Genomic DNA, 14797 nt, shown 5'->3' with positions numbered 1-14797 from the left:
CTGAACAAGACCAAGATCCAGAGACAGGCCGAGTGGAGGCCGCCCTGGGACCTGGTCCGTCCAGGTCTTCAGGGGCCTGTGGGGGCGGGGCACTATCCGGGAAGGCTTCCTGGAGGAGCGGAGCGCGAAGGATGGAAACAGCACTCCCTCCAGGCAGAGTTTGGTATCATCATTTGACATGCCTTTCTCCTTCATAATAATTTATTTTCTTATCAATCACATGGACACCCTTTCCTCCACCTCATGTCATTTGGCTATAACTCTCCTCTCCTCTAGAACAACCTGTGGCTCCTCATGGCCAGTACGACTACGTCCAAAGCCCTCAGTTCTCGCACAGGTGCGCTGCCTTTCTGGCTTCTTTCACACCCCCTCCATCTGCTGCAAGCTCCGTGTACAGATGGTTTCATCACTACAGCCTGAGCCCAGCAAACAGCGTGAAGAATTGCTCAAAGCAGCAGCAGGATCACGTGGTGCCACTACCTGCCTAGCTGCAGACCTAGTCCCTGAACTATTTTGCAGATCACAGCATCTCCATCCCCCCAGAAAAACAAAAACCGATACAACATTTAAGAGCTTCAGATTTAATTTTTGATTTTTCCACTCTACACTTCCTCCCCGAGCATCAGTAGCCTGTAAGGGCACTACTGCTCACACGGTTAAATGCACACTGCATGAACTCTTATAGCGCAGGAGGGACCCACCCAAGTGTGCCCAGTGTTCTTGCCAGACTGGTCTCTTCTCTTTCCTTATTCCCTCTCCCACCCCCTTACGGTCTGTAAAAGTAAAATGAATGAATGAATAAATAAGTAAATAAATAAATATTTTCAAAATATAAATATAAATTAAAACAAAGTGGTGTCAGGTTGGTAGCACTACCTAACGCCCAAGCAGAAGCAAGCACAAATTCTGTGGAGAAACAAAGTAAGTTCAATCAAATGTTATTCCTCAGTAAAAAATTACCAAATATAGAAGGAAATAAATCAACATGGGTGGGAGTCAGGAAAAACAAAACACAATAGATTTACATCTCCAAGAACCTCAGATGTTAGAACTACTGGGAACAAAATTACTATGTATAAAATGTTTAAAGAAGATGGAATCAGAGAAGGATCAAGAAAACAGAGAACCAGAAAGATCTGAAAATGATTCATGTGAAAATTTTAGAAAGGAAAAATATTAAAACTGAAAACGACAAGTGGATTAAACAGTAGATTAGATATACTGTAAAAAAAAAAAAAAAAAGGCAGATAGATCCAAAGAAATTACCCAAAATTAAGCAAATAGAGGCATGGAAATAGAAAATATGAAAGTAAGGAGAGATGGAAGATAGAATTGAGGTTTAACAGATGTCTGAATCAAAAGGAAATAATAGAGAAAATGTAAAGAAATATCAGCAGAGAGGTTTTTTTAATTCATGAGATATTACTACACAGACAAGAAGCACATAGATAAATGAAAAGAAAAAATCCCCACTTAGACCTGTTGCAGTAAAACCACCAAACAAGAAAGATAAAGATGATCCCAAAAACACCCAGAGAAGAAAGACATCTTGGTTACAAGTAATGACAAACAGACCAATAGCCAACTTGCCTACAGTTACACAGGAAGCCATGAAAGAGCGGGAAAATCTCTGTTGAGAGAAAATAACTGTCAACAAAGAATTATGTAGCCTTTCAAGAAGACAGGTGAAACAATCAAACTGAGGGAGTTTACCACCAACAGGACCTGCACCCAAAGGGAGGATATACTTCAGAAGAAAAGGCAGGGCTAAGACTGTGAATAAAGAAATTGGTAAACATGGAAGTAAATATAAATGCTAACCATATAAAATAATAACAATTTCTGATTTTTAGGGTTTAAAAAAGACATTAAAACACTCAACAATAGCTTGGAAGTAAGGAGAGGGGTTCTGAGTTAAAAGTGGTGGAATGTCCTTATTTTTACAGAAAAAGAATTAAGATATTGATTAAATTTGTACTGATAAGTATGCATATAAAAGTTTCAAGGACAAACACTAAAAAAAGTAGAAATAGAGGGTTTAACTTCCCAATCAGTAAAAAGAGGGAAATGGAATAAGAGAACAAGCAAGGAAAGGCAATCCATTCAAAAGACAGTAAGAAAGATGAGAAAAAGGAGCTGTATATTTAAATGGTGAAATGAAGGATGGTCACCAGGAGGAACAGACTGATTTGGGAGCACCCCTTCCCTAGACTAACGTGTACCCACCCCTTCACCCTCTTAAGCCAGGTTGTCTCCAAGTTCGGTAGCTGCCTGGGTGGGCAGTTGGGAGCAAAGGGTGGGCAAGCAGGTGCCCAAGCTCTAGACACCCTTTTTCAGAGGAGAGGGAGGCTTTGCCCTTTGGGTTCCAAATCCATAGCCTTTCAGGATCTCCTGAGCAACCCTGGCTCAGTCTGATTCTCCCTCTCCCAGCTACCTCCCCGAAGTCTGTTTAGTTGCAGTGCAGAAACGTGAAGTGTCCATTTTACAGCTAAGGTCTCCTGCAGCACAATTAACGATGAAGTGGATGGGCCTGGACAGAGTGGTGTGGCCTAATGCTAATCCCTGCTCCACCCCTCATGACGGTGTAGACTCAGGACACCTGAGTCCTGCGTTTATTTTCGTCTGCTTAAATGAGGAGGTGAACCAAATAACTGGCCAGGTCCTTTATAGCTCTAATATCCCTTGATTATGCTCTTCATTAAATATGCATCGGGTATATTCACTTGTAAGCTTTATTTTCTGATAATATTAAACTCTGCTCTTTGTGCACAGCCCTTATAACTTGCTGCTTATATAACATGTTCATTTGCTCACAAAACACAATAGCAATATTCCCTCTAATAACCTTGTATTCAGTTACTGTCTTTCTTAATATAACTTTTCTAGGACCTCAAGTAATAAGACGTTTAAAAAATAAAAAATAAAAGAAGTAAAAAACCTCAGTGACTCCGCTTCACTATGATATATGTCCTTTTGCCTTTTCTCATCTATTCAGGTGCATCAGGTCTGCTGAGTTGGCTCAGATCTGAAGTCCTCCACTCTGGGGACCTAATGGACCTTTATCTGCCTGGATTTAGAAGCCAAGTCTTCCGGACAGCGCACTGTTCCAAATGTCCCTTAAGTAGCTAAATTAAATGGTCACTGTCCACCATGATCCTCCTTGATTTAAGTGATGCTTTTGAAGTGATTAATCATAGGGTACTGCTTCACTAACTGATCTCATTAAACTTTCAAGGTTCTGGACTCCAGTCTCCGATGTGTTTACTCCTTTCCACACCTTTGCCTCAGACAGGTTTAGTGCCCATCATTCTCATGCAGAGGGCACCCCAAAGCCTAATGCTCCCAGTTATTCTCCTCCCTTCCTACCTTTTGGGCTCAAATTCATCCACCTGTTTCACTAGGATAGCAGTTGAGAAATGGAGCAGCCTCCTCCCTGCCTGAGCACTCAAACCCCACCCAGCCCTCTTTCTTGTGTGTGGGCGTTGTGCTCAGGTGGACAGCCAGATGCAGGAGTCCAAGACCAGGATGCCAACCTCTCACCCCTACCACCCCCAGTTTCTGCTCTAACTCTGTGAGAGCATTCATTCTTCGTTAAGGTGTTGGGGTATTCACAGAATTCCCACCTCAGTCTGACCGCTGGCACCTTGTGTAATCTCAGTCAAACCAGGCAAGCTCTAGGCATCCAGGACCATCAGGATAACCCTTGCCACTTGGCACTGCTGTGTCAAGCTCATTTAATTCTTGAAATACTGTCAAGAGGGTTGATATTCAGCTGGTTGGCACCAGTAAGTCCTAATGAGTGATTTACAGTCCATATCCATTATCACTGAGCTGTGCCCATGCCACACCAGCTGTGAAATGTACTAATACACCCTGGGGGTAGACGGCACTCACAGTTTATAGATGAGGAGACTGAGGCTCTGAGTTGCTTGGGAAGAGGGGTAGGGCACAAGGCATCCATTCTGCTGGTGCAGACCGTGGCAGAGGTGGGATGGTCCTAGAGCTAGAGGTGTGTGGCAGCGTTCTGGTCATGGTTAAGACAGCAGCTCTTTGGCAGCCCAGTTCTATAATGTGGTCTGGAAGGTTGTTCCTGGAAGCCTGAGCTATAGTCCATTTCTTCAAACCCTCCTAATTCTATAAAATACCCGCCTTAACAAATGCCTTTGCGCAATACCTAAATGTCAGAACTAAAACTATAAAATTCTTAAAAGAGAACATAGGCATAACTCTTTGTGACCCTGATGGTTTCTTCGTACCAAAATAATACCAAAAGCACAAGCAACAAAAGGAACAAATAGATAAATTGGACATCACTGGATTATTAATAGGTAGGGCTTTGGTGACCCTGATAAGAGCAGTTTTGAAGGACAGGAAGAGGAGAAAGGTAACAAGACTTGTACATGGAAGTAGCAATGGGCATAGAGAGACTGTAAGAGATACAGCAGGGCATGAATCAGGAAGACTTGGCAAGAGAAAAGATCTTTCCTTGTAGTACAAGAACGAATGAAAAGTCAAATATGGCAATAGTTAGCTAATTAACAAAAATGCTTTGTACCAGAGTTTAGAGTTTTAACAATATCCTGTGCTGATCTTACGGGAACTACAGAAGACTAATCAAGCCCTTCAAATATTAATCCCCACCTGCTCTCTCCCTGATGTCCACATCCCTTTAATTATCCAGCGTAATAGCAGACTTGATGATCAACGTCAGGAATGAGGCTAGGGAGCTGAAATTACAGGATTACAGCCTCTAAGATGACTTGAGAATTTCAACCTTGCTATTTAAAAAACTGCTCAGGGCTTCCCTGGTGGCACAGTGGTTGAGAGTCTGCCTGCCAATGCAGGGGACGCGGGTTCGTGCCCCGGTCCGGGAAGATCCCACATGCCACGGAGCGGCTGGGCCCATGAGCCATGGCCGCGGAGCCTGCGCGTCTGGAGCCTGTGCTCTGCAACGGGAGAGGCCACAACAGTGAGAGGCCCGCATACCGCCAAAAAAATTAAATAAATAAAAAAAATTAAAAACTGCTCAAATTTTTAAAATTCAAGCAATCCAGAGAAAAACAGAAATGTGATTTTTCATATTAGCAAAGGAGCTCAGCAAACCGTAGCCTGTAAACCTGCAAAACCCATGCCAAATGAGACAGGGGCTCCCCACCAAAATGACAAATGCAGGGTAGACTAAAGCATGGAAAGAAGGCATCCCAGGAATAAGCAAATTCAACTCCTTCCCTTGACGGAAAGGTCGGGGGCATCTGCTGGCTGGCCCATGCCCCGTTCTGCTCATGACTTCTCTCCCATCGTTGACCCGCACTGGCGAGCAGCACGAGGGCTGCCGTGTGGTCAGACCTCAAGCACACAGGCTCTCCGCACAGGAAGCCTCCCCTCAGGGACGCTCTGGCTCCTCAGGCTCCTGACGGTGGAAGTTTCCAAAGTTTATCAAAGGCCACGAAGGTGGAAGGGGGAGAATCCAACAGCAAGCTCTCTAGTTTTTCATGAACCAAGCCCATCAACTGAGAAGCAGAGAAGCCAATTCCTACAGGAAGGTTCAAGGACAGAAAAGAAAACTAGGGCTTCCCTGCCCCAACTTCCCCAGAACAAAATTCTGTTCTGTATTCAAGGGCCTCCACTGGGCAGCTCCACACTACTCTTCTCATCTTACTCCAAAGGATTCTCTTCCTGAGTAAATATTACTGGAATCTCCCAGATACTTATCCCCATTCTCCCCTCTCCCCTGAAGTGCCTTTGTCCTGCCCATTTCCACCTATCAAAATCTTACTTACCCTTGAAAACCCAGTTCAAAACACTGCTCCCCATGAATTCATCCCTGATTACCCCGACAGGAAGAGGTGACTCTCCTTTGAAATTCAAAGAGAACCACGAGTAAAACATCTTCTTTAGCCATCAAATGAAGAATAAGTATGACAAAAGGCACCATTCTTAAATACTGAAGAAAACTTCCTGAAGAGTAGGAGCTGTTGTTGTGTTAATATCCCTTCCTCAGTACCAGGCAGAGAAGGGGCTTCACGATGAACAAATGAATGAACAAACAAAAGAAAGAAAAATCAAACCTCGTGTTCCCATCTCCTCAGCTCAAGAGACAATCAACCCCTTCAAATAAGATAACTCTCCTTTTAATGACAGTTTTAACCTAGATGCAGCTAGACAATATACTGATGGACTAGAGATGATCATCAAAAATGTGAAGCATGTTTGTCCTCAATATTAAGTACAACTAATTTTATTACTTCTGTTTTTTCCCTTCCTTTTCAATAATGAAATAAACCCCAGTCCCAGCAAATGGCAAATCTCTATTCTTAAAGTACATTTAAATTTTACTAATTTACTTTGCTTATGCATAATTCAAAGGGGGATTTTATTTCAGTGCTTTATTTGTGGCTTCTAGTTATTATTCCTTCTGGAAAAGGCCCTTCACATATATTAGGTCTAAAGTTCCACTAAAGGTTTTTGGGGTCTGTGTTTTTAACTTCATTTTATTAAGGCTGTAAAGTGGAAGAATGAGTTTGGGTGATTGTTTCATGGTGGTGTTCAATTTCTAGAACCCTATGAACCCTAGAGAGGACTGGTGGGAGGATGAGGGATGAAATGCTGAATACCAGAATATGGGCCTATGGTTTCTTGGAAAAGGTCTTGTTCAGGCCAAAGTCTCTAATGGCAGAGGAAATGGCCTTATTCAGAGCCCAACAGGCACCTTCTCTTAAAAGCCAGGAACTATATTCCTCAGTGCCTGAGTAAGCATGGTTTAAAAAAAAAAGAAGGAAAGAAATCCATCTTACACCAGCACTCTGATATAGGGCACTCTCTATACTGTGGGGAAACTGCAAAAAAATCTCAGAGACTTAAGAGATAAGCACTGAAACCTCCTGGCAGGGCAGGCAAGAGAGTTGCCCTGTCCATCTCAACTTCCCAGGCTGCCCCCATCAAGTGGGGTGTAATCAGTGTGCTGTCAGAGTTTCCTGCACCTCTGTGGGAGCAGAGATAACCCATAAGATGCTTAGATAAAAGCTGATTTTAAAAATAGTACCTAGGGCTTCCCTGGTGGCGCAGTGGTTGAGAGTCTGCCTGCCGATGCAGGGGACGCGGGTTCGTGCCCCAGTCTGGGAGGATCCCACATGCCGCGGAGCGGCTGGGCCCGTGAGCCATGGCCGCGGAGCCTGTGCGTCCGGAGCCTGTACTCCGCAACGGGAGATGCCACAACAGTGAGAGGCCTGCGTACCACCAAAAAAAAAAAGTACCTAATTGCATGCCTGGGGCATTGGGAAGGGTTTACAGACAGAGGGGACAAGGGAAAAAAGGCAGATGGTCAGACTTACTATCTACCAGTAGGATGGCTCCTCGAGAAGAGCTTTCTAAGCCACTCCGGGTGTCCTTCTAGGCTGCCTTACCCAGAAGCACCCTCCTGGCCACCACTATGCTTAGGCCCTTATCTCTGGAATTCCCAAGCTGAGTACAGACCTGCCCTTGACAGAGATCAGGGAGTCAGACTTCTTAGTGGCAGACAGCAGGAAGTCGTGGAGACCAAGGAGAGCTTTAATGAGAATCTGTGGGAAGGTGGAAAACAGGCGCAAAGAATGGGCAGGAACAAAGGGAGGCTACACAGTGAGAGCACAGCCAGACTCTGGTCCCAGAACCGTCTGACCGAACACTGCCATGGAACGCCAGACGGTATGTTTCCCCAGGCTCACCTCTACTACTGAGGCCACTGCAGAAAGCTCTACCTCTCCCCGAGCCTGTTTGCCTGTTATACTCCTAAGGAATATGTCATAACTGCCTGGGGTCAACTGATTAATATTAGCCAAAATCTGAAGCTCTTCTGTGACTGGTTCAGAAAAAAAAAAAAAAAGAGCAGGGGTATCTGGTATTATCCCAAGGATTTGTTAGGAACAAGTGCTCAAGATGGTAGGAATGACAAAATGGCATTTCTGTTTACAAATCCTGTGAATACTATAAGATCCAGCCAGTCCTCCTGGTGATGCCTGTCTTGATGTGCCTGATGACTGAGCCTTTATCTTATTTAATCAATTCAAGAAATATAAACTAGCTCCATTTCATTAGTGCTTAAAATGCCATTATGATTAGGGCATTCAGCGGTGAATGGCTGTATCTGTGTTGTATAACGTGGAACATCTATTTTAATTGTGATTAATTCTCTCAAACTAATGTCTTTAAGTATTAACAGGAGCAAGGAGACACAAAGGATGTAAAAGAGAACTCAACAAACAGAGAAGTATATACCATCTTTGACTGATTTCAAGACTCACTTTTTCAGATTTAACATCTCTCAATCAATGGCAGTGCTCTTTCTTTCTTAGTGATTACACAGAATAATGATATATTTTACAATAGACAGCATCTTAGATTCAATAAAACACTGAACAAGCTACTTTTTCAGATGAAATTACTGGTTTATGATATGGGAAAAAAATAGAATGTAGCCATTTCCTTATCCTAGCATCTGCATGTGGAAAATAAGATTATGCATAGCGTCTATGAAGTAATGAAAATTGCAAAGGTTATGCTTTCTTTGCTCCAGTCCACTGTGGCCCACGTTACATTTAGTTTCTGGTAAAACCAGATGCTCAAAAGCTTCCGTTATCTCTAACATGATTTACCCTATTAGAGAAACACACTGATTTGGTGACCATGACTTTGTCAAGGATCGTCTTGGAATTTCTTAGGTATTGAGAGCCATAAGGGTGTCTTTTGCTATGTTAATGAGATGACAATTTTTTTACAAAAATAATTTTTAAAAAATTACATCTATGCTGAATTAGCTCCTAGCTCTGTGCTAGGAATAGTGGATGAAGACCAAACATACATTAGCAGAGAAGAGTAAAATATCAAAGTTAACCTAGTTACAGAAGAATATACAAAAAAGTGAGGACCTAACTTCCATCACAGGATCAGTAGAGTCAGTAGGGTTGCTTTTTCTTTTCTTTCTCCTTATTAAAACAAACGAACAAAGAAACCAAAAAAACATGATACGTTCTGAACACTATGGATGACGGTCTGATCTATTAATAGCACTTCCTATGAGTAACATGCCTAAGCCTTCCAAGGTGATAAAAGTCATCCCTGGAATCCAAAAGATGGATGCCAAGCTGTTTCCAGCTTGTGTGTTGTAGCTGAAGCATGATAAAGACAATTTATAGCTGGTTCAGAGATGAGCAACAAATGGTTCTTGGTTTTACTAACAGGTTCGATGGGAAACTTAAAGAATGGCGTTTTGAGTCTGATAGAAATGGCTGGAAGGGGACTGAATTTATTTTGTGAACATGATTTAGCATATAATTATAACGAGAGATGTCATTTATTAAGCAATTTCTATTGCCAACGTTTCACCCCCATCTTATTTCTGGTAACCTGTCTAATAAACTATCCACACTTCTATATAAGAAAATTGTCTCAGAGCGGGTAAGTTCTGCCCCAAGATCTCACCTCTGCTGGGTAAGAGCCAGGACTCACATCAGGCCTATTACCTCCAAGACCCATTCACGGTCGTCTTAACCTGGGCCTTATGCTACTGGTTGATGGTCAGGATTCTCTGCAGGCTTCTAATTGTGACTTTGTCCTTGAACAAGTGGACTGTGAGTCAGATTGGGTCTGAGATTTGAGTGCTACTACACTGCACTCTTCATCAACGGGACTCTGTGTGCTGGACAGACCCTTCCCAAACCTGAACCTGAGCTTAAAGGCACTTGGAAGAGATGAGCCAGTGATCCTGCCGGCACGCAGTGAGCGTAGACTAGGTAAATCCTTGAGGAGAGGGCTTGGGAGTGAAGGGTCTTCTTTCATGGCAGTGTGCCTATGGCTCTCCCTCCCCACTTAAAGGGATATGCTCCCTCTCCCACCCCGGCCCTTACTCTCAGAAGTCGGGGAAAATTTCTCTTCTTTTTGATGCAGTCTGAAACCTTGAGAACTGGAGACCTGAACTTAAGCTCTAGAGTCCCCTCTGGATTTGTCCTAAGAGGCCTTATGGGGCTTGTGCAGATAGGTCTCCTGCAGCCCTAATGGCACAGCAAAGGATCCTGAGGTGGGTACACATGCCAGACCACACTGGGACCTGTCCTGCAGAGTCAAGGCAGAATCAGAGTGCCCAGATCGGGGTTCAAGCCAGTTTTCTGAGTGTCAGTCAGTTTCATTAAGTAGTTATATCTTGCTTAAACATAATTTGGTATATTCCAAGAACTTTCACAATTCAGCATAGATGTAATTTTTTAAAAATTATTTTTGTAAAAAAATTGTCATCTCATTAACATAGCAAAAGACACCCTTATGGCTCTCAATACCTAAGAAATTCCAAGGGTTTAAGAGTTCTGTGCTAGGAATAGTGGACGAAGACCAAACATACATTTCTTATCATAAATCACAGCATCACACTACCTAAAATAAGTTTTACAAAGGCATGTTTTTTAACTGTTGGAGGACCTGATATTGACGGACTCAATGTGAAGATGTCCTTAGAAATAACAATGCATGACAGAGAAAAGGCAGTCAATGAGAAGAGCAGTCAGCGCCACCGGGTGAGAAACTGAATATACAAACAGACAATTACCAAACTGTGTATAAAAACAGAACTCTGACCCACAACTTACAGCAACCTGCCCAGGAAACCAACCCCCTTATTATACAATAATCAGCCCATGAAGCCAGCGTGCTATAAGTCAGCCTTGCAGGAGACTGGATTGCTATTGCTATCTCTAATAATAATCCAAGAAGCCAAACAGTAACTTCTATGATAACTGGCTCAAAATGACAAGGACTTGACTAATAACTGACAGCTTCTCTAATTTTTATCCCCACTTCCAATTTAGGAACAGTCAGAGAAACCCGAATATGTACACCATAAAATACCTTGCTTTTAGGCTTCTAGTTAGCCCACCTATGGCTTCCTCATGCAAACAGCTTCCAATCAGGGCATACCTGAAGCCTTCCCTTTTTTCCACTATAAGCTTTCCCACTTTCCTACTTGTCTTTGAGTCTCTGCTAAAATGCAAGTGACAGTGGCTGACCCCCTTGATATATCAAGATCTGAATAAATAGCCTTTGCTTGTTCTTAAAAAAAAATTATTTTTATTGTGAAAGGGGCATGTGCTCATTGCAGAAAACTTGAACAGTAGAGAAGAGCAGAGAAAAGAAAATTAATATCACATGTTTTCACCTCCAGAGACAACCTCTGCTAGCTTTCTGGAGTATTTCTTTCCAGCAACCCACCCATTTAAATGCATACAAGTGAATGCCAGATTCTTGTCTCTAACTGAACTGTGAGCCTTAGCTGGATCTATGGAAGACCAAGGATCTTATATTTAATTCCAAATGCAAATTTCTTTGCTTGAATATTCTAGAATATAATAACCACCTGGCATGTTGCCTTTTCATTTTGATAGTACCAATCTAGATACAACATGCAGGTGATAAGCTACATTCCGAAATATGACTAAAATGACACTATAGATCTTATTTTTATGAGTAAACAAATTCAGACTTTACATTTTTGTTCAGTTCTTCTAGGCTGAAAAACACAGGAATGAGATTCCGAAGTGGATTAGTAGAGACAGCTTGTTATTAAAGGCTGCCACTTCCGAGAAAACAGAGTATGTCTTGCATACTAAGCATTTCTGGCACTGTGAATAAATCCTTCACCTATGTGTTCACTCTAGTTCACACTCCCAAAGAGCCTGGAGGTGATTACTCAACTAAACATTAAATTTGATGAGGACTCTGTATTAAGAGATCATCCTCTTTGATTTTTTATTGATTTGTAGACTTTTAATACCAATTCTGATTCTACACATCTGTTACACATCAGAGTTAAAGAAAAGATTCAGGTAGAAAAGATTTACAATTTAAAGGAAGCATGAATGTGTTGGCAGGAATGAAAATCACTGAGTTGGAGTGCTCTGGGTGCAGCTGACTCTATTCTTGACACAACAAAAGTTGGTAAAAGGCCTCAGAGCAAAGATGAAATCTAAACCATGCAGATGAAATACCTGAAAAGCAATAGGAAAAGAAACTGTTGCTAAGAGAATTGGGGGACTCAGAAGAAAATGTCAAATTCCCAACAATGCTGTAATAGCCACATGATTGTATTTCTTTTTAAATCATAAACACATAATAGGTATAGTTTGCTTCACTTCATGACACTTTAAGGGTGCAGGCTGCAGTCTGCCCAGCACCCTTCCAGTCACCAAGCTGCCTCCGTCTCATTCCATGTGGTTCTGATGGGACTGCCAATACCAATTTATCCTCCACTCCCTGCCAAAGGAGTGGGCACATAACCAGTCTGGCTAACCGAGGTTCTTCATAGCCGTAAGGTCATTGGTTCAAAGGATGGGCATATGGCCCAAGTCAAGTCAATGAAAGAGTCTCCAAAGGATTGGTCTGTGGATGCTGGGAGAGAGTGCATCTTTGTTTCTATCTCTGGGCTCATGAGCTCCAAGGTCCACATGAGCTTAGAGCTTCTGGTGGCAACTGTGTGGCTGAATGGAGAACAAAGCAAACAGAGGTAAGCAGAAGGGAATGGGCAGAAAATGGGAAGGAATAGGAAGAGGGAAGAGAACTTAGAGTGAAACCACAATGGCAGTTTGAACACTTGGATCCAACTGTGTCACAGCCAGCTTGGCTTCCCAATTATATGCGTCAATAAATGCTCCTTTGAGCTTAAGCCAGTTTGATGTAGGTTTCTGTTACTTGCAGACAAAGAAAGACCTAGAAACACTTCTGACTCCCACTTTGTAATTGTGGAGAAACAAAGTCCCAGAGAGGTGTTGCCAAGATTAGACAGTAAGGTGAGGGAAGGTCCTGGTTCTCTAGTGTGTGCCAATGAACTAACCAGCATCCTGAAAATAACCACAGAATCACAAAACTATAGATTCCTTTTCTACACGCCAGACATGCAATCTGCTGGCCTCCACATGGAGCATCGCGAACGGTATTAGCCTTTGTCATAGCACTGTAATTTCTGGACTCCAAAAGAACCCTGGACTCCGAAAATGGCTTCCTTTTAAGTCTACCATAGTGTTTTAATTTTCCCCTCTAGTTTCTTTTTCCTCCTTAAGGAAAAAAAAAAGATGGAATTTATTTTTAGTACTATCTCAAAAATCCTAAGTCCAGGAGGGATAACTGGGCCTTACAAATATCAAGACAGAAGCTGAAAAATGAGGACTCTACATTACTCTGTGTCTCTTGGGAGCCATGTGGCTTAACTTTTGCTTGATTGTTCTTCTCCTTCCTTCTTCTATCTGCTTATGGGTCTTCTCATCCTTGTAACCGTGCCCTCCCCAGCACCAGGGTTACCCAACTTCTAAGTTCAAGCAACCCACAGTAAACGCTTCAGTACATTTAGATCAATTGTTCTCAGATTTTTTGGTCTCAGAATCACTTTACACTCTTAAAAATTACTGAGGAACCCAAAGACCTTTTGTTTGCATGGGTTATATCTATCAATATTTACCATGTTCAAAATTAAAACAGAAAAATTTTAAACACTTATTTAATTCATTTAAAGATAATGATAATAAATGTTAACCTAAAAATTTTTATTAAAACCATATTTTCCATAGGAAAAGGCGTAGAATTGTTTTAAATTTCTGCAAGTCTCTTTAATTTCTGGCTTCTGGAAAATGGATGAGATTTCTGCTTCCAAATGAGATGGGAATAACAGGAATCAGATTTACCATCCTGCTTGAAACATCTAAGAAACTAGATAAAATATATAATGGTAGATTAGACATGGGAAAAGAAAAGATTAGTAAACTTGAAGATATCACAATTAAAACCATACAAAATGAAACACAGAGAGACAAAAAGCTGAAAAAAAAGTGAACAGAATATCACTGATACTTGGGAAAGCTTTGAGAAGACTAATATACATGTATTTGGAGTTCCTAAAGCAGATGAGGGAGAGAAAATAATTTTTTAAGAAATAATGGCCAAGATTTTAACAAATCCAAATTTGATGAAATTAATAAACCCATAGAAACAAGAGTCTTAATGAGTTCCAAGCACAGGAAACACAAACAAAGCCACACCAAGTCACTTCATAATCAAATTGCTTAAAACCAGTTGTCCAAAAACAAAGGCAAAATAAAGACTTTTTCAGACATACAAAAGCTGAAAGAATTTATCACTAGCAGATCTACATTAAAATAAATATTAAAGGAAGTCCTTCAAGCAAAAGGAAATCTAGATCTAAACAAATGGATAAAGCAGACCAGAACTGGTAATTATGTCAATAAATATAAAGGTTTCTTTTTATTGTTTAAACACCTTGAAAAGACAACCAATTATTCAGAGTAAAAACAACTGCAATGCACTGTGGAATTTATAACATGGGAAACAAAATGTACGACACAACAGCACAAATTCTCAGAGGGAAGAAATGGAAGTATATTATTACAGAGTTCTTCTACTGTATGTGAAGTGATATAACATCAATTGAGAGTAGAATGTGGTAAGTTTAAGATGTATATTACAAACCCTAAAGCAACCAATGAAACAAAACAAACAGTTATAAGCCAACAAAAATGATAAAAAGGATCATGAAAAATGCTCAACCCAAAAGCAGGCAGAAAAAAGATAAAAGGGAACAAGGAACTGTTGGGACAAATGGAAAACAAACGTCAACGTGGTAGGCTTAAATCCAGCCATATCAATAATCACATTTTATGTAAATAGCCTAAACATCCTAATGAAAAGACAAGAGATTCGGAGACTGGACAACAAAGCAAGACCTAACTATACCCTGGCTACAAAAAAACTCACTTAAAAAATGAAGACA

The 14797-nt window shown here is 41.4% G+C and overlaps 2 protein-coding genes across 12 annotated transcripts in view; one reads left to right on the top strand and one right to left on the bottom strand.

Annotated features, from left to right (window-relative positions):
* MAGI2 (membrane associated guanylate kinase, WW and PDZ domain containing 2) overlaps positions 1-3243 on the top strand; it is a 1357470-nt gene extending 1354227 nt beyond the window's left edge. The window contains exon 22 of the mRNA XM_067746035.1: positions 2996-3243. Coding sequence (XP_067602136.1) covers positions 2996-3129 — 134 coding nt within the window. The 3' untranslated portion in view covers positions 3130-3243. The remainder of the gene's footprint in view (positions 1-2995) is intronic.
* Positions 1-14797, bottom strand: part of PHTF2 (putative homeodomain transcription factor 2) — a 168459-nt gene that overhangs the window by 31768 nt on the left and 121894 nt on the right. The gene's annotated exons all lie outside the window — the stretch shown is intronic.

Source organism: Pseudorca crassidens, chromosome 8 (genome assembly GCF_039906515.1).
Source record: "Pseudorca crassidens isolate mPseCra1 chromosome 8, mPseCra1.hap1, whole genome shotgun sequence".
In the NCBI taxonomy this organism is placed as follows: Eukaryota; Metazoa; Chordata; class Mammalia; order Artiodactyla; family Delphinidae; genus Pseudorca; species Pseudorca crassidens.
The sequence above is the reverse complement of the archived record's forward strand: the minus strand, read 5'-3'. Positions and strand labels throughout refer to the sequence as shown.